This window comes from Heptranchias perlo, chromosome 40 (assembly GCF_035084215.1).
Source record: "Heptranchias perlo isolate sHepPer1 chromosome 40, sHepPer1.hap1, whole genome shotgun sequence".
Taxonomy (NCBI): domain Eukaryota; kingdom Metazoa; phylum Chordata; class Chondrichthyes; order Hexanchiformes; family Hexanchidae; genus Heptranchias; species Heptranchias perlo.
In genome coordinates, this window is record NC_090364.1 from 9,332,713 (window position 1) to 9,352,949 (window position 20,237).

Sequence of the window (20,237 nt, forward strand, 5' to 3'; positions counted from 1 at the left end):
GGTAAGGATAGCAGAGGGGGGATATCTCTGGAAAGATCAGTGGGAACATAGAAGGACAAAATAATACTGGCACTGTAGGCAATGATTAGGGACAAGCTAATGTTCAGGACTGTGCTGCATAGGGCCGGTGGTACAGTTGACTGGGGTGTACAGATGCCATTACTTGCAGGGAAAGCTTTTTACAATCCATCACCATGAGGATTCGGCAAACCCTCTGCATTAACTGGAAGCAGAGCTGAAGAGTACTACGTTTCAACCACTCAGAGGCATGTGACTTTCCAGCTCAAAACAAACAACAAAAAAAAATTTAGTTGCCAGCAACTAACAGCAGTGAATTCCTCTTTCCTTGGGACTGAGCTCCTTTTGTATCTCACTGACTGGGCCCCAAGTAAACAAGTGGATTTTAACAAATTGTCGTGCAAGGAGAACCCAATCCCTGTTTAAGCATTTTTTTTGCTTTTTAAAAATTAAAATTACAGCATTTCTCAGTTGCAGTTTGCATATATGACAGCAGCACTTCAAAAAATTCTTTGGCTGTTACAGAAAGACTTGCATTTATATAGCGTCTTCCACAACCTCGGGACATCCCAAAGCATTTTACAGCGCAGCAAATTTGCACACAGCAAGATCTCACAAAGAGCAATGTGATAAGGACCAGATTATTTATTTTTTTTAAATGATGTCGGTTGAGGGATAAACATTCGCCAGTACATCAGGAAGTGCTCCCCTGCTCTTCAGACCGGGTCTCGGTTTAACATCTCATCCGAAAGACAGCACCTCCGACAGCGCAGCACTCCCTCAGTAGTGCACTGGAATGTCAGCCTGGATTTTGTGCTCAAATCTCTGGAGTAGGATTCGAAACCACAACCTGACTCGAAGGCGAGAGTGCTAACACTGAGCCATGGCTGACACATGGTTAACCACTGAGATGCCTGGAGGATGTGTGATAGGCACTATATAATTGCATGCTCTCAATATTACTCCATAAGGTACTGCAGCTCAAAAGTAACTACGTTGTGCATGAAATGCTTTGAAGCATCTTGGAAAACATGATAAGGCGCAATATAAAAGCATGCCTTTCTTCTCTTGTGATTAAAATTCAAGTGAAGAGACAATGGCCAGCACCAAGTTTACACGCTTAATGCGCCTGCACTTACAAACTTCAGCATGTTCCAATCAAAGACGTAGTCATATGAGAAGCCCTGTCGGTGGAATAGGTTCCGGAAAAGCTGGCGCAGGTACGAGTAATCGGGCTTGTCATCAAAACGCAAGGAGCGACAGAAGTTCAGGTAGGTAGAAAACTCAGCTAAGAGGGAGCGGGGGAAAAAAAAACGAGATTAGGATCACAGAAGCATTGAAACAGACCGATGAGTTGAGAAATACTGGGCAGAGACAGACTTCACATAGTGGGGGCAGGAACAATATTTGGGTTTTGGGGGGGTGGGGGGGGGGGGAAGAAAATGAACAGATTTAGTTCAAAGCATGTAAAAATTCTCTCCCGCCTTCCCCACAATCTTGCAGTAATTTAGTTCAACTGAAAAACCAATGTTGAAAGGAAAGGAAAGCTTCGGGAGTGGAGACCAAAGGAGCTTCCCAGTTGGAGAGGTCCTGGGAAAGGAGCGAGCAGCAGGATAAGGTGCAATCAATCTGGATTTCCACAGTGGGGACATTGCATTTGAAGAAACGAGAGTAGAGTATGAAGCCAGAGAAAGAAAAATACAGGAACAGCACATAAATCAGGATAGTTTTCTACAGCAAGAAGAAGCAAAAGCTAATTCTCCATGGATCCTGCAGAAACAATTTTTTGCAAGACTCTCATCCCATTCCAACGTATATTAAAAGGACAGACATACCAGGGAAGGCTCAAAAATATTCTGAAAGCGTTACGCCAGCTGCACAGACCATGTGTCAAAACACAAGAGGTCAAATTCACCTACATGCATTATAAACAGTGTTTTCTAGTAAACTGACGTTGCTACGGGAAGGTGATAAATATAAAAGTTTAAAATTAAAAATAAAATACAAAATGACAGACAGAGTTGGGAAAGACAATTCAGAAACTTGCTACACAGAATGACCTAGTGGTCAGAGCCTGCAACCTTAACGTGACAGCTGACACAGCAAAATATTGACACAAAGAGACACTAAAAACTGTGACAACATTGAAGAGAGTGCCCTACACAGTAATATATAGATTACACCAACGGCAGTTCAGTGCATCAGGACGGACAAAGCCAGTGGAGTCTCCATACATTACTAGAGCTCCCAAAACAGTGGGATGTATGATGTGAAAGTGCAAAAGGAACCATCAACCTGAATATTATTCGGGGGTTTTACATCAACTTAGCACCAGCTTGGCCAGGTTAGTGATCTGAACAGGGAATTATAGTTGCATAATCCAAAACTGAATGAGAAGTTCCAGTTAGCAGCGCTGCTGATAAGACTACACCATGTCACCTTGCCTCGTGTTTATCAACATTACGTCAGGTTAAAATGATGCCAACTTCCTTACAACACATTTGGCATCAACTCAATAAAAAGCTGGTCAGGCTCACAAATGGCGATGTGGTAAATTCTGTGCCAACATGGACCCATTGGGGAAACAGCTCAGCGTGCCAATGAAAACATGAATTGGCTTACTTCTGGGTCAACAGGGAGCCAATTAAAGCAGAACAACTTGACTTTGGGGCATCACCTGGAGGTGCAGAGCTGCGTGGGGGTACAGGAGCTCATGGTGAAATGAACTGGTGCCCCACTGTATCGTTTTTCTAAAGAAAAACTGCAATTTGTGAGAGCTAACCTGGAAGCTCACATGGGTGTATGCACATTGTGTGGTGTTTTGGTCTAGCTCGCTACAAGGATCGATTACTCATTTGCGTTGAGTTTCGTGACATCAGCTGGAGCAGCAACGTATTGGACGCGTATTTATATTATAAATACAAAAATGGAGAACCCATGCTGGCAAACTACTGGGCATAGTCTCAGGATAAGGGGTGGGCGATTTAGGACTGAGATGAGGAGGAATTTCTTCACTCGGTGAAACTTTGGAACTCTGTAGCTCAGAGGGCTGCGGATGCTGAGTTGTTGAGCATATTCAAGGCTGAGAGCGATAGATTTTTGGACTCTAAAGGGAATCAAGGGATATGGGGATCGGGCAGGAAGGTGGAGATGAGGATCAGCCATTATCTTATCAATTGGCGGAGCAGGCTCGAGGGGCTGTGTAGCCTACTTCTATTTCTTATATGTTCTAATGTCCAGGGTGTGGAGGAGAAAGGAAAGGAAGGAAATACGAGGGTTTCTGCTCGTGATTGCTACCCAATGACCCTGCTGCAAAACACACGGTGACAGGACGAAGACTCAACTGGGCTTGATTGCAACGTCTTCCATGATTAAATTGGCTGCTAACACTCACATGTGAAGAGCAGCCATTTGGGCAAGGTACTGGAGGGACGCAGATACCCAGTGGACTGCACCCAGAGAGCCCGTGACTTCAGGAGGAGAGGGCCACGAGGGAAGTAATCCATGTAGATTTTAAACTGGGTGCCGTTATTACATTGTGAAACATTAACAACCACTTTAAACAGGGACCGAGGGCACTCACACGGATAGCTCTTGCACAATACTTCGATCGGAGTAGACATCTTTTTCTCACTGATGCGCTCGTACTTCTGCCGTTTTGTGGCTGCTTTGAGTCCCTGCCATGGCAATGAGCCCAAGTTAAAATACATCAGGACGTAACCCAGTGACTCCAGGTCATCACGGCGACTTTGTTCTGTGGAGATTTTTTTTAAAAAGGTCAGGAGCGAAGATTTACTGAGAATAACTAGCAGTGGTATTAAGGGATTAATTCTAAATTCACTACCCCCAAACGTTCTTCAAAAAGTATCTCTCCATTTCCACATCAAACATTTCTACAGTATTCTCCTCGTACGTATGGCATAAAACTTGGAGCAAGACCAATCAGGCCTGCTCCTTCCACAGTCCACACATGACTACATCAATTGTGGACTCCTTCCCTTCCCCCCCCCACCCAAGATATCCATTCTCTCTTGCTAACTTTTCCGATCCATTAATAGTCTCTGTCACCCTCAAACCCCTTTCTCGGTAGGTACTACTCCGGGCATAGCGACCTCTTGCTCACCGATGCCCAGATGGGTGTTGATGGAGGCATACCGTGCCGTGCCAGTCAGGTTTTTGTTTTCCCGGTATGGGATGTGCTGGTGAGTACGTGCGTCACGGTACTTCTTGGCCAGGCCAAAGTCAATGATATAAACCAGGTTGCCCTTCTTGCCCAAGCCCATGAGGAAGTTGTCTGGTTTAACGTCACGGTGGATGAAGTTTTTGGAATGAATGTACTCAATTCGACTGATCTGGGGGGGCGAAAAAAAACCATAAAACAGAAGGAATCATAATCAGGGATTCAGTAATCTGGTCCATGAAGGTTAAGACATTCGCCAATGAGGATTCACCAACCTGGTCCTTGCCTCTTGCAAGAGACTTCCTTTTAAAAGAGCACGTAAGATATCACAACAGTCCCGGCCAGTCATTCACCAGTGTTTCTGGCTCTCAAACCCCTACACTTCTTGCAGGTTGATACGCTCACCATCACTAGCTACAACTGGGCACTTGGAAACAGACAGTGGCAATTCTGTGCTTCAAGTTTCAGAATGGTTCTCTATACTTAGTTTTTTTTTAAATGGGAGGGGTTTAACAGTTACTAGGCCAAGGAAGGAGGAGAGCTATACCTCATCCCCTTGTATGCCAAAAAACTGTGTCAACAACCTTACAGTTAGAGTGTATGGGTAACTTGAAACTAGACACTTTAAAGGTGCTGGTATTCTACCGCTAAAGGAGTAGGAAAAAGGACCATTTCTAGATTGTGATACGGTGTAATTGGTGGATGTGACAGTCTGTTTTGCTTTTCTTACGTTCCACCCTCTGCTTGCTTTTGTTCACTGAACAGCCATTTATCTGCCTTTAATGAGCAGGCTGGGTGTGCAGTGCATCCATTTGCATTGATGGTCTCTGTTGGTCCTTCCCCAGTTATCAGGGAACAAGCAAGATGCACTTATTCAGCACCTTTAAACGTAGCAAAAGCGTCCCGAAGCACTTCACAGGAGCATTATCAAACAAAATTTGACACGCTAGAGTTATTAGGATAGGTGACCAAAATCTTGGTCAAAGAGGTAGGTTTTATGGAGAGACTTAAAAAAGACGGGGTAGAGAGATTTAGGGAGGAATTTCAGTGTTTAGGCCCTAGGCAGCTGAAGGCACGGCCACCAATGGTGGAGCAATGAAAATAGGGGATGAGCAAGAGATCAGAATTGGGAGGAGCGCAGAGATCCCAAGTGTAACAGGGCTGGGGGAGGTTACAGAGATAGGGAGGGGCGAGGCCACGGGGAGGGATTTGGACACAAGGATGAAAATTTTAAAACCGAAGCGTTGCAGGATCAGGAGCCAACGTGGGTCAGCGAGCACAGGGAGTGATGGGTGAACGAGACTTGGTGCAAGTTAGGATATGGACAGCAGAGCATTTCGATTGTGCCAGCACACACAATTAACCAGCGGTTCAATCACAGTGCATTTTATCCCTCCCCATTTTGCAGTTGAGTTGCTCAAATTAGTTATGTTTTACAACTCAAAATCCTTACCATCTGGTCTGCAAGGAGGAGCACAGTCTTCAGACTGAACTTGCGCGAGCAGAAGTTGAAGAGGTCCTCGAGACTAGGACCCAGCAGCTCCATCACCATCACGTTGTAATCTCCCTCTGCGCCGCACCATTTAATCGAGGGGATCCCAACTGCAGACATCAGAATCCAAAACACACAGGTTACCATCAGCCACGCATGATATTTGCAAAGCAAACGACAAGTTAAACATACAATCCCCTTCAAGAGAGCGCCACAATTACCACCCTCTACACCATGCCCGCCTCCTGCCAGGAACCGACACTAGGCTGCAAACTTCAGTCACTGCGAATATAGCATGCACAGTACGATCCTGTTCTATACCACACAAGTGTGTGTTGGGACAATCATTTTTTTTTAAAAATCAAATTTGGCAGCTAATATACACATAAAATCCGAACTAGTCGGGCAACTTTAGTAACCCTTACGGATCCAAAATTATTGCCTTGTACACAAAGCCCAGTTCAGATTATTGTAATCATTCTAGCTGGACTGCTGCAGTACGGTTTGGCAACATCTTTTAAAAAAAACAGGCGTATCTCACAGAAGACCCCGTGTCTGGGCAGGAGGTGGCACGCAGAACTATTTCAATCTGGACGCCATTTTGGAAACCTTCAGGCGCTGAGATAGGAGGTCTGGAGGAAAACTCGCTCTTGTTTAGTGCTAACGCTTTAAACAAGTTGGGTAGTTTATAATGATCTTGCATCAGCTGGAATGGAGTCAACTGTGTAACAACACACAGCTTCCCTCACTTATCCCCTCGTCATTAATTAACGATCATACTTAACCTAGTGAAGCAGGCCAGGCTCGGGTTAAACACACAAACACCCCCCTTTTAATTACCAGAAAACCCCACACATATAAAAAGGGAGATATCTGCACAATTACTGGAGTCTTCATTCCAGCTAATTCTTTTTGCTTTATGGCATTGAAGTGGATGATCACATGCAGTCAGGAAATTTAAACATAAAATGCACTTACATTAATTCTTTCCACACAGAAAAACAATTTAAAACAGAAAAATATGTTCCAGCCTTTGGCAGCTATCCATTGACTTCTACTGGAAGTGAGCGACCATGGATTTTGGGCGAGGACATGATTGGCTGGGATGCCTTCCCTATTGCCACTCAATAAACACCTCATGTCTGGACTCACACATGGAGAATGAAGAAATGAGACAGCTGGCAGCACCAGTAGAACTGTACACCCCAATCATCTATGACTCAGCGTGTTTTGTTTTTGATAACACTTCTGCAATACAGTTTGGGACATTTTTCTTTGTCAAAGGTGCTGCATTATATTGCAGTAGAAGGATACAAAACAGAAAGATCGCAGAGATTGGGGCAGAGTTGAGGGAGCAGCTACCTGATGCTCACGTTAGGTGACAAAAGCAGACAGTTCTGTTCCTAGGCACTACCACTCTTCACCCTGATCAGCATATAAACCACAAAAAAAATTCTAAAAAGACATATACTCGTGCAAGACACTTGACAAGTCACTCCATTTTTAGAAGGGTACAGTGCCAATATACAGTTAGCCCTTTCAAACAAGAATTTCAATTAAACCCCAAAAATGGGAAAAAAAGCAAACGCTGGAAATCTGAAATAAACACAGAAAAAACACTGAAAATACACATCTGTCAGCATCTGAAAAACAAAAGACTTTGGGTGTGTCCCTTTCATTAGAACTTCTGAAATGTCAATCTGTCTTCTCTTTCACAGGTTGACTGACCTGCATGTTATTTATATTGGTGAGGGTTTAAACGTGCTCTGGTAGAGGATTGGTTAATGAATTTGTGTAACATTCTTTTTTGCTGCCATGGAAGCACGATCCAGTGGGATGGAAGAGGAAATTAAAACTCTCCATTTCTAAAACACTAACCACTCCAATACACCTTCACGGTGGCAGCGCTGATACAACACTTGAACTGATCCAATGTGACCAGTACACTGCAATTACTACAAAGTTTCCACAAAAATAACTCTTACGGGTATCCACAAATCCCAGTGTCTCAGCAGTGTAAGATACAGCCCCCCCCACCCATTCATTCAAGCTATCGTCTCTCTTTTAAAACCTCACCATTACTAAATTATTAAGGAGAAACAAAAGAAACTTTAAAAAAAAACTAGAGTTGTGCTTAGAACTAGAAGGGTTACAGATACGTGGGGTAAAGTACATTGAATTTACAGCACAGAAGCAGGCCTTTTGGCCCAACTGGTCTATGTCGGTGTTTATGCTCCACACAAGCTTCCTCCCACCCTATTTCATCTAACTATCAGGATATCCTTCTATTCCTTTCCTCCTCATGTACTTATCTAGTTTCCTCTTAAATACATCTATGCTAGTCGCCTCAACTACTCCATGTGGTAGCAAGTTCCACATTCTCACCACTCTCTGGGTAAAGCGGTTTCTCCTGAATTCTTGATTGGATTTATTAGTGACTATCTTACAATTATGACCTAGTTTTGGACTCCCCACAAGTGGAAACGTCTCCTCCACATCTACCCTATCAAACGCTGACATAATTTTAAAAGACCTCAATTAGGTCACCCCTCAGCCTTCTCTTTTGTAAAGAATAAAAAAAGAATCCCAGCCTGTTTAGTCTTTCTATCTCTGCAGCAAGCCATCTCTTCCTTGGACTAGATTCTCAGTTGAAAGTTTCAATTTGCGTCAGCAGTAAAGTTCATAAATTTTGCGGTGGCAATATGGTTTACAGAGCAGATCTAACTATGTGTGAAGAGATTCACTACGATGATGATCATGGATGAGAAGCTTCAGTTTTGAGGAGAGACTAGGGAAACTGGGTCTCTTCTCATTAGAAGTTATGAGAACTGATAGAAGTGTTCAAAGAAAAAACAAACTTGCATTTATACGACTTATAAATGAGTTATGAGGAGTTTTGATTTTGGAAAGAAACTACTTCCACAGGTTGGTGAATCATCAAAAGAATTTATTTATTACACACAGAGGCTTGTTCGGATATAGAATGTTGTGCTATAAACAGTGGTGGAAGCAGAATCAGTGACAAGTGGATACACATTTGAAAATGGACAAAATTTAAAAAGGGTGTGGGGAAAATCCAGATAAATGGAGAGTTGGCACTGACACAATGGGCCAAAATGGTTTCCTATGCTGTAAAATTCTATGATTCCAGTGATATCGCTGCTCTTCCAAAGGCAGGAGCAAGAGCAAAAAAAGTGTTGAGTTTCTCAATACGAGCACTGCCACGAGCATTTGGCCAACAAAATATTGCGCTCATACAAACTCTTATCTCGATTAACTGCAGGGAAACTGGGCTGTACCTCTCCAAAACAAAATTAGCAACGCGGGCCCCTGCCCAGTGTTTTTTGGACATACCCAATCAGGTTTTTGTACACGTGCATGTGCTTTTTTAAAAAAACTGAAGCACATGATTTTTCCACCCCTCTCCTGAAGGTGCTGCTTCCTTGCTGGGAAAAGAAACCACTTGTCTCCTGCAAGAGGCAGCCAGGTCAATCCTGTTCTCAACCTACATGTACACACACACACACTTCCAGCAGGAACCCTCACCCCCAGCTCCTTCCCTCAGATAACTTAAGGGGCCAACTGTGGTAACCTCTCGAGGTTAGCTAATTCAACACAAGCCTGGAAATCAAACTGGGTCCCTTTGGGTCCGTAGACCTCGGCTATTGAAAGTAAAGTGTATTTTTTTTTAAAAACGCGTCTTGCTATATATTGATCTCCCTCACCCACAAGTCCATGCTTAAGGCTCATTGTAATTTTGCCAAGAGCAGATTTCTGAACGGAAACTTCAACCAATGGGGACAATGCAATGATCAGCCTCAAAATGGGGAAAGAAAGATGGAACAGCAATCGTGCACATCTGCACCCTGTCCATTATTGGTTGAAATTGTAAATATAGGAAAAGGGCAAGAACAGAAACCAACCATGACCATGGTAAATTCTGCTTCTGTCTTCACACAAGGCATCTGACGACATCTTAAATTAATTCAGGATGAAGAGAGAACTTTTAGGCTTAAGCACAACACTCTATCCAATCCTGCATTACAGCCTCGAACGTTCACCTCTTGGACGCACTCTCTCATGTGAGCACCCTGTGAGAAGTGTCTTCCTTGCAAACATGAGGGGGTAACTTGGTTGCATCCACTGTGCACGAGCATGACAGTGAACCAGGACTTCATGCCCTTTAGTACGGATGGAACTCGACTTGGAACTTTTTGTATGGCACGTTGCACATGACTGGAGTCTGATCGGCATTGGCAATGCAAGTCGGTTTGAAATATTTCTCCGCTGCTTTAATATAAAGTATTGCAACTAGGTTTACTTCATCTTCCAAGATGGGCAGTTTCTGTACGTTGCTGGTTAGCTGAACAGGGAAATCATGGTGCTGCAAGAATTTCCCCTCCCCACCCTGGTGAATATGCCCTTCCTTTTACCTAGAGATATAGCGTCACCTCTGAATTCAGTCATGCTGACCACAATTCCTTGCAGTTTCTCACTGATTCACTCCAGCAAGGTTTCCTCCAATTCAGATACACAATTCCCTCTCTCTGCCCCAACTCAGTTTTCTTAATGGGGAACTTCATCACAGTCGCACGTTAACTTCATTCTGCTGAAACTCGCGCCCAGCTACTCCGCTGCCATGCATCTCGGCATGACAAACAATCTTCAGCTTCTCCGCTGCACTGCAGCTCACGAGGGCAGGTGGCCAAACAATTCAACAGCCTTCAATAGCTGAAAACTGTGGCTGAAGACTGATTTCCACCCCAAAAGTGGTAGAAGTGCAGGGTGCATATCATATATGGAGATGGGCTTTTACACTAAACAATTCAGATTTGGAATAGACAAAATAAACCCGGATTTAATATTTTAAAATAAAGGAGGACCAGAGGACACACAAGTACATAAACCAGTATAAAGGGAGGTCAAATATCAGCAAGAATTTCTTCACGCAAAAGCTGATATACATCTGCAATAACCTGACAGACGGCAACAGAGATACAGATTTTAGGGGTGTTCAAACCACAGTTGGATGCAGAGAGCTGAATTTCGTTGGGTCCAAAGGCCTTTTGTCATGTTAAACCCCCCCCCCTCCACCAAAAACCCCCTCACGATGCTCACCTCCTCCCTGCATCATTTTGTAAAACTTGCTCTCGATGTGGAGTTGGGGGTGTTTCGTTTTGACACATTCCAGCTTTATTGCAACCTCCTCCCCAGTGGCGATGTTTGCACCTGAAAAAGGAAAAAAAAACTATTACTTTATCAGGAAAAAAGGAACAAGGAAGAATTTTCCCTCCTCTGTTTTGCACCTTTCCTCCAATGTAGATAGGAGGAGGACTCAATTTGTTTGGGAGGAAACTTCCCCCTCCTCCCCAACTGATATATCTATGGATATGATGCATCGAATGTTACAGCGCAAAGAGGCCACTCAGTCCATCATGTCTGTAACAGTGAACCAGTGACGTCAGTACACAGTGTAACCTCATTTCGAAGGGTTTTCACGTACAGCCCAAGAGATATCAAGTTCAGAAGGGAAAGAGAGAAGGCACAGCCCCAGAGGTTACTGAAAGCAACTACCTTTCACTTCCCTCTCAATGAAATGGCCATCTTTTGAGCACTACAGGGAACTCTTACATTCTAGATGATTATTTTCTGCAGTAACAGCAACACTAAGCACCTCCAGACACAGATGCCTTCTCCTTTTGTAACAACCCTATTGACCAAACATGTCAGTATTAACATGCAGTAAAAGCCTTTCTGTCTAAAAGAATTCTTCACATGTTGTAGTCCATAAAGCTATCTCGTAAAAGTTTTTAAAAAATCAATATTGTAGCATCTGTAAAAGCAGCCCCTTCTCTGCAGGGAACCAATATGTGTTGTCCATGGTTTTCAACTGCCCTGTCGTACTCTATCCCATTGGGCGTGAGAGCTTACACAAGCCTACCGTGGAGGGGACAGCAGTCAGGGCTGATCCCATCCTCATCTGAAAACCACATGGGTGCATTACCAGTATTGGTCACCAGATAGTGATCGGGAGTTGAACCGCAACTAATTTCCCCCCTATATCTGCAACATCCCCTGCTGCTGCCCCCACCTGGAATCAAACAACTGTGCAAAGTGGGAACTGAACCTGGGTCCTTCCTGGTGTGTTGGCCGACTTCCATAAGAACATAAGAAATAGGAGGAGGAGTAGGCCATCCGGCCCCTCAAGCCTGCTCCGCCATTCAACAAGACCATGGCTGATCTTCTACCTCAACGCCATTTTCCTGCACTATCCCCATATCCCTTGATGCCTTTAATATCTAGAAATCTATCAATCTCTGTTTTGAATGTGCTCAATGACTGAGCCTCCACAGCCCTCTGGGGTAGAGAATTCCAAAGATTCACAACTCTCTGAATGAGGAAATTTCTCCTCTTCTGTCCTAAATGGCCTACCCCTTATTCCGACACTGCGACCCCTGGTTCTAGACTCCCCAGCCGGGGAAACATCCTCCCTGCATATTGAGCAATGTATTTACTGATTGGAACTGCAGATTGTACACTAAAGCTCAGTCCCCAACTGCAGCACAAAACCACAGGAAGCTGCCAAGCAACCTATTCCTGCTGTACAGGTTGTACCTGGTTGCTGTGGTGTCCCATTAGAAGCAACAGGATGATTGCTCATTTACTCAGACTGTTAAGTGGAGAATTTGTGTTATCACGAAAACAAAATGCAGATATGCCAAGTCTCCATAAGCAAGACTAACTAGGTAACTTTGTACTGGTTTCCAACTTGAAAAAAAAACTTGCAGTATTGTCACAAGGAATTCAATAAAACGTAACACTGGGTGAAATGTCCACACAGTTGCGTAATGACCCTTTCCACCTCCCCAAAACAAGAATTTTAGTAAAGCTCAACGGTGGGAGTATAGAATGTAATATTACGCCCAGTGAAGACTAGCATCACAATGCCAGAATTTTGTCTTTTTAAAACTTGGCTTGTGACTGGAGAGAGCACTAAGAGCAGTACAACATGATGGTTGCATCTGTCACTGGTGACAGCAAAGGCAAAGGTTTGAGATGATGAATTAACATACAAGTAGTATATTGGTACAAATGTGATTTTTGTCCTATAAGAACAATGGTACCAAGAAAGCTTCCATTTATATAGCACCTTTCATATCCTCTGGAGATCCCAAGTGCTTTACAGACAACAAATTACTTTTGAAGTGTAGTTATTGTTGTTACACAGGCAAATATAGCAACTAATCTGCACGCAGTAAATCAGATAAATGTCCAGTTAACCTGCTCTTATCTGAATAACTACGTAGGATCTCTCAGGTCAATCCAAAAAAGCAGATAGGAGCTTAGTTTAACATTTTAATTTAAACGGCAGCAACTGTGACATTGCAGCACTCCCTCAGCGCTGTGCTGAGCCTCGACATAGATTATGGGCTCGTGTGCAACAGTGGAACTTGAACCCATAATCTTTACTCAGGTGGAGGGTAAACGGCGACAGACTGGTTGGGCAGAATGGCCTGTTTCTGCGTTAGAACATATATGCAGGTGAGAATGCTACCAACTGAGTCACACTAACACAGAGTCTGGTGTCAACAATTAAGTGGGTGTGTCTGAGGCTCAAAGAGGAACTTGCTTTGTGTTATCCCTTTCGTTATTGTACCTGAGGAAATTGGATTTTTATTATTCATAGCCGTTTCCCCCACAAATGCGTTATAAATTCTGTTTTGACCACTTGTGAGAAGGTACAGATCCTAGCTCATGATTCAGTGGCCACATCTGCATAATTTATTCAAGCGTGGGATCTAGAGTTGATTTCCTTCTCCGTTCAGGGTCCAGCACAGCCCCAGTAAACGCTCCAAAAATAGTGTATAGTAATAATGTGTCACGGAGCATGTCAACATTTCCATCTCCGTGACAACAGAAATAGAAATCCAGACTAGCTGCGTGACTCACCGGCACTCTATGTGCAATTTAAAAACCAGTAATTCGGGAAGGAACTGAAGTAGGGAGCGTGCTCCTGTGACTAGTGGCAACAATGCATGTCAGATTTTTATTTATATAATATTCTAATATTTATAGCCTCAAAGCCAAGAAATTAGAAATTTAAACAAGTTCTATGTCAAGCTATGCAAGCACATGAGTTGGCCACAGTTTCTCATTTTAATCCCCACTGGTTTGCGGTTCTCGAAGGAAAATGGACGAAATCATGGGGGTCCTGAAATTCCATGCAATGACCAAATCAGACGCATTCAGTTTCAACAAGCCAATGACTTTGAATATTAGCCCTTTTGTACAACACAGGCAAGGAAGGGCACTGGTTTCAATCAGTCAGAGAAATAAATAGAATCAAAGAATGGGATCTACATTCCCATGCAATAAAAAATAAACGGTGACTCAGGTCCCGTAAACCAGTGGCTCTGGTGATAACTCATGGTGGTGTCGTTACCAGAGGAGCCTTCCAGTAACTCACTCAGGTGTTGTACAAGTCAAGCTAGAACGTTAGCAGGCCATGGGGGACATCAAAGATGAGTTTTATCCTAGTCTCACCCAACAAGTACAGATCTGTACTACTCTAGTAGGAATCAATGGATAGGGCTGAGCAGATAAGCTGGCTGATTTTCCTTCCAACCCAACGACTGCAGCCCTGCAACACAAGGTTTGGCGACACCACCTAAGCGAGTAATTAAGGATGGTCAAACCGGGGACCATCTTGGCTCATCAGGTGAAGGCCAACAATTGTTTCAAGATGGGTGAATACCTTCTGGATAAATGAAAACTGATTTAGTGGTGAGCATAAGTTCTCACTTTGACTCCAAGCATAAAGTATGTAATACAGGACTTAATCATCCTCCCCAACTAGGCGAGTTTCAAAGTCAAAATATGAAATGATAGAGTTTGTTCCACCCCCTTTTCCCTCTCGCTGATTGCTCTCCTGTGCCTAATAAGCAAAGTTATTGCACATTTATGACTACCAGTGGGAAAATGTAATGTGGAGGAATTTCCAGCCATTGGTGAGCAAGAATGCGATACAATTTGGGATGTCAGGTCAGACAGGGCACGTTCGCAAAGGCCCAATGGATAAAATGACTCGAAGAGGATAGGTAATGGCCTGCTTTATTTCTGCATGCAAAGTGAAGATGTTCGTCCTGAGATATGAAAGCCGTCTCATTTCAAGCACTTCCAAGTCAGGTATATCCGTTTTAGATCTCTATTCCACCTCAACCTTCTTGAACTGTGACCTCAAAAAGGAGAAGACTACAATCGTGTGACAAGTTTACAATTTTGTGCCAATTACACTCTAGTAATTCAAAGGCAGTTTTGCACAAAAAGATTGGAATTATCCAGTACCATTTGAATTTACAAACAGCAATGTGGAAAACTAGTGCTAAAATACTTCAATGAAACAACCTTAAATTGAGGAGTGGACTGATATGCAAAACTGCAGATAATTTTGTGCTGTGAGCCACACATCCATTAGTTAAGGATGGATTTGAACCCAAGTACCATAAATGAAAAAAACATAGTGTGCAATCCCAGAAGTCCCCAAACTTTGACTTCTATAACAAAATTCCAACTCACCCAAGCAGGCAGAAATGGAGACACAAAAAGCAAGCAGAGGAAAGGGAGAGAAAAAAAAAGAACACAAACCATATGCCAGGGCACTCAACCCATTTTTTTCTTGGGGGGGGGGGGGGGGGGGGGGGGGGGGGGAGGGAGGGAGGGAGGGAGACAAAATATTATTTTCCATGGTGGATTCCAAAGGGCTTCCCAACATGATAATTGGAGGCAGTAGCAGATCTTTAAAAATCCTGTCCAAAGATATGGAAGTGGGAAAGCACCCTCTGCTTTTGCAGTCTGAACCAAAATGCAAGAGGGTAAAACATCTTTTATATATCATATACTAAAAATCCCTACAAACAGAATAACTAAAAGTTGAATACAGAATTTATTGTAGATTCAAATGGTACTGGATAATTCCAATCTTTTTGTGCAAAACTGCCTTTGAATTACTAGAGTGTAATTGGCACAAAATTGTAAACTTGTCACACGATTGTAGTCTTCTCCTTTTTGAGGTCACAGTTCAAGAAGGTTGAGGTGGAATAGAGATCTAAATTGTGAACCCAAGATCTCCAAACTTTCAAAAAGGTCTGATTCAACTGATGAGGACATGCTTAAAACAAAATTCTATTTACTTAATACAGCTTTACAACCATAAGAATCCTAAATTGTTCCTTTATTTAAAAAAAAGTCTACTTCCATCACTATAATGTTATGTTTAAGGAAACCACTAGATTAGGCACGACGGTGTTGTGGTGAGGAGTGGTTGTGAGTCCCAGTCAGAAATTAATTGTTCTCTTGCCCCTCTTCAAGTACAAATCTAATGATGGTCACTTTCCATTTTGCCAGCCTCCAAAGTGACAACTGAAATCCAGTGGAATCATAGAAAAGCCAACTTGATGGCACGGTGCAGTGATGCACAGTAACAGTGCATCATACACTTCAAGCATCACTGCACTTCAAAAAAATAATTCACTGTGTGGAGCACTTAGAAACGCTTTGATGTGAAAAATCGCTTTATAAAATGGAAGCATTAATTATTAGAGTGAAAAGCTACTGGTTTATGTTCCCTATCTTGGCCAGACTGTTTGAAGAAAGTCACCTAGAGAGGGGGGAAGGAGTTACCAGAAGAAAGGCCTTCCCCCACCCAGGCCTTTCACACACACCACCTAACAGTCGAGTGTACAGTTTTTGTACAGGCCAGGCACTCTTACTGCTAAAGCCGTGCTTTCTCAATCAAGAAATGGTACATTGTGCTGTGATAAAAGATATAGAAAAACACTTGATGCATACCTCCAAAAAGAATAAGTGCTGTGTAACACCAAAAGAGTGTTGCTCAGCAACAAATGAAAGACCAACCCTCAGTTGATAACTTCTCAAACCCAGTATAATTACAGATGGAAATTAGAGACTGGTGGCACAGTCCAGTTTCTAAATCCCACTTATTTTTTTATTACTGTTGTCCAACACCAAATTGTTGTAGGACGAGTTGCAACATGCCTAGTTAACTGTACTACAGCAGCAGCTTAGAAGGGATTCAGAGCGCATTTTCAAGAAGCCCTAAAAGTCTGCATCAGAATAGAAAAACAAGCCAGTCAATAATGAACCTTTCATGGCTCCTGTTTAATGTCTCATCCTTGAAATTTTAAGCGGCGATCCAGTCTGCTGGTTCAGGCTGATGTAAAAGATCGCTCGCCACGATTTGAAGGGCAAGGAGTTCTCCCGGTGTCCTAGATAACGTTCCTCCCATGAGCAACAGCGCAAAGTGCTTAGCTTGTCCTTCCACCCAGTGGCAGACTGGATACCCGAAAGGGCTCAGGAACAACCATTGTTACCCCAACAATACCCCATTGTTGGGGGGGGGGGGGGCGCGCCATTGTGCAAGAAGTAAGAATACAATGTAAATTTATTACACATGAAAAGATTTTGCTCTTAAGTCTCTCAGCTCATCAAAATGAATGCTACAAATTGCAGAAAGAACATTCCAACATAAAAAAAATCCAACTAATAAATGGCGTCTAACTCTTCTCTGCAATTATATTGACAATTTGTTCATCGTCAAGGTTTACTACCAAGTCTTTCTCTGTGCACATCATGACATCCTCTGAATGTTGAGTTAGGGAACTTTGAGCGGCCGTCTCGACTGTTTAGTTTTGAGAAACATCGCTCACGAGTTACAGATAAAGTGAGGGGGATCACATAAGCCGGAAAAGCAAAACCACGTGTTTGTTGTCTTTGGTTTCTGAACCGCAGACACCTATGCATGTACTGAACATCGTTCTTGCATCAGGTCCAGATAACAGGTCCACCTTTTTCACCATCAGAATCCGATACAAGTTTGACTTCATTATCACTGTCTACTTCTTGCAGGAAGAGTGCACCCATCATTAACAAGCTTCAAAGTTTCTGTGAAATTTCAAAGATCAAGTAGAGGAATATCTACAAATAGCTCTCTTATGCTAGTCAGACTTGACAAGGCAGTGTCCACGATTAGGCTGAAGCATTCAATCCTCATAGAATATTATTCAACTACATAATCGACATCTCGGTCATCTAAAAATTGATTTGCTTGCTCAAATGCATCAGTATATTCAGCGGTTTTCAAAAAAAAATTCCCAGTTGGGTCCCCTGATCTGCTCAACTGACTGGACCATCTGGTGAGCCACAACTAAATCAATTCCGGCCTTTGAGGTGTTTCATTAAAGGAGCAGTTACATTGAACAGCCGGGGGTCGGCCCGTGCAGTCAAAATCGTTTTGTGGTTTGAAATGAAACTTAGAATTCCACGAACGCCTTTCTTTGGTTGCCGCGGGTCGGCACTTCAGTGCCAAACCTGGATCATCTGGACTATCCAAGACACATTTCTCTGTTTGTACCTCTAGGATTCTCTTCAGTAACTCAAACCAGTCCTTTCCTTCACCTGACGGAGTTTATAAAAGCAAGCAGCCGTTCATGTGCCTCTCAGTTATTCTTAGATATATAAACAATGGAGAATGAGTCAGCGGTTGTTATGTCCTGAGTGCTATGGATGATATGAAGAAAGAAAATTATAGCTTTTCTGACTGTCTGCTACTTATCTTACACCATGGATGATATCATTCACAAAAGTTTTGGAAAGAAACGTGACTAAAGAGGCTCGGGCTTTGGTTGATACCATCGCCCTTTCCTTTTGTCATCAACCTGCGTCCTAAGAGTTTCATCATATTTTGCAAGCAGTAAAACAAATTCCAACAAATTCACCTGATCAACACTTGGGATCGTCACATTTGTATGCTCCTTCACTAAGACCTGTTCCACGATAACTCACCCCTCCTTTTCCAATCACTGACGATCTTAATAACATGGTCTAAAACCTCACGTCGTTCTGAGGCCTCTATTCTTTCTCCCCCCCCCCCCCCCCCCCGCCCCCTCTCGAGCAGTACTGAACAAAGTTGAATCGATATTGCAGTTTTTCCTTCAAGCGATTTCAGCGTCACAGGAAAATGGGTGTGATCTCTTTTCATGTTCCTCAATTCTAAGATACACATGTTTCCAATCTTGCATTCCACTGAGGAAAACATCGATGTTGGTTTTTCCATATGCCAAACACACTGAGCAAAATAATGCCTCCTTCTCAGTGGGGCATGACAGCCAAAATTGCCAAATTCCATTCGCACATTTAAAAACTTTTGTCGGGCTTAAATGGAACTTCTGAACTAGGCTGCACGAGATGGTAAGCCAAATAAAACTTGTACGACATCTTTGGACCTAGCAAACATAACCCACGGACCATCGCTAGGTGAGGCACTCTTTTCAGATATGGCTGCCGGACTAGCATCGGATGGTTATCCAGAATTTTCTCAGTTGAAATGAAGATGGGTTAGCCGACTGGTCTTCCAAGCTTTGTTGGCATCATCTATCGACATCGATAGATTGAGGCAAGATGCAGCGGTTACAGGGAAGGCAGCTGGGAGATTGGCAAATTTCACATTGCTTCGCAATCCCGCGTTTGCACCAGGTCTTCCGTCTAATTTAAGAGAAAGAACATCGGCTGTGCCATTTGCAATGAATGCCGTTCATGTGGCAGGCAAGGGGACAAGATTTTGAATTTGGGAACTTTTAGCACAGAACATTGCAAGAATTTGCAAATTCAATCGTTGCTTTCTTGTCCTTCTCTTTCCTCCTTTCACATCCCTTTTTAGCAGTGAAATGCAAACAGGAACCTCGATTAACTAGAATTAATTCTCCTTTGCATAGACCTGCTGAGTCTTAGTAACGTATATGGAAATTCAGTACTTCACCTGGCCTGCAAAGTTGTGCTCAGCACTGTTGACACCTCCCAATTAAAGTACAATTTAAAAAAAAACTTGATGCAGTCCTCAACCGAACACAGACATACAAGCTCGGAATTTCCTTGCCAGAAACAATTTTGTATACACCTGGCACTCTCCAGCTTCAGTTTGCATCTACACATCATTTATAGTCAAATTATCAAATGTGTTTCAAATCTCCTCCTTTGATTTTACTCACTCAAATGCCATTGATGAAAAGGAAACTCCAATCTAATATAAATCAAAATTGCTAACAATTTATTCAATACAATTAAAAAGATGGTCATGGAAACGAAACAGTATTATTTTTTGGCTGGGCAAGTGTACGTGAAATATTGTAGGGCTTTAACACACTGGTTTGCTTTACGCAATTCCCATTATTTCAACAATTATCTAAAGCTAGTGTGGCACCGCACACCTGTCACATCCGGGGTCTCCGTCTGTCACGATGGCTCCGCTCGCCCACCATCAGGTCGCTGCAGACTCTGTCTGCCAGCTTTCCTGAGGGTAAGCAACTGCTTGCATGAAATTCAAATTCCCAGCCTGGTCCGATATCTTGCCCGGGCAAGAATTTGGCATTGTATGCAGTGTCGTATTTCCTCATTTCCATCCCCTTTCAAGTTAGTCTTTTGTAAATTTTGAGAGATGAACTTACCTGGAATTAGTGGCCTTCGCGGAGCGGG

The 20,237-nt window shown here is 43.0% G+C and overlaps 1 protein-coding gene across 1 annotated transcript in view; it reads right to left on the minus strand.

The window, feature by feature from the left end:
- LOC137305667 (casein kinase I) overlaps positions 1 to 20,237 on the minus strand; it is a 41,065-nt gene that overhangs the window by 12,204 nt on the left and 8,624 nt on the right. Inside the window, exons 3-7 of the mRNA XM_067974564.1 lie at positions 10,809 to 10,919; positions 5,652 to 5,800; positions 4,142 to 4,370; positions 3,602 to 3,772; positions 1,158 to 1,306 (exon numbers count right to left, since the gene is read on the minus strand). Of these exons, the coding sequence (XP_067830665.1) occupies positions 1,158 to 1,306; positions 3,602 to 3,772; positions 4,142 to 4,370; positions 5,652 to 5,800; positions 10,809 to 10,919 (809 nt within the window). The remainder of the gene's footprint in view (positions 1 to 1,157; positions 1,307 to 3,601; positions 3,773 to 4,141; positions 4,371 to 5,651; positions 5,801 to 10,808; positions 10,920 to 20,237) is intronic.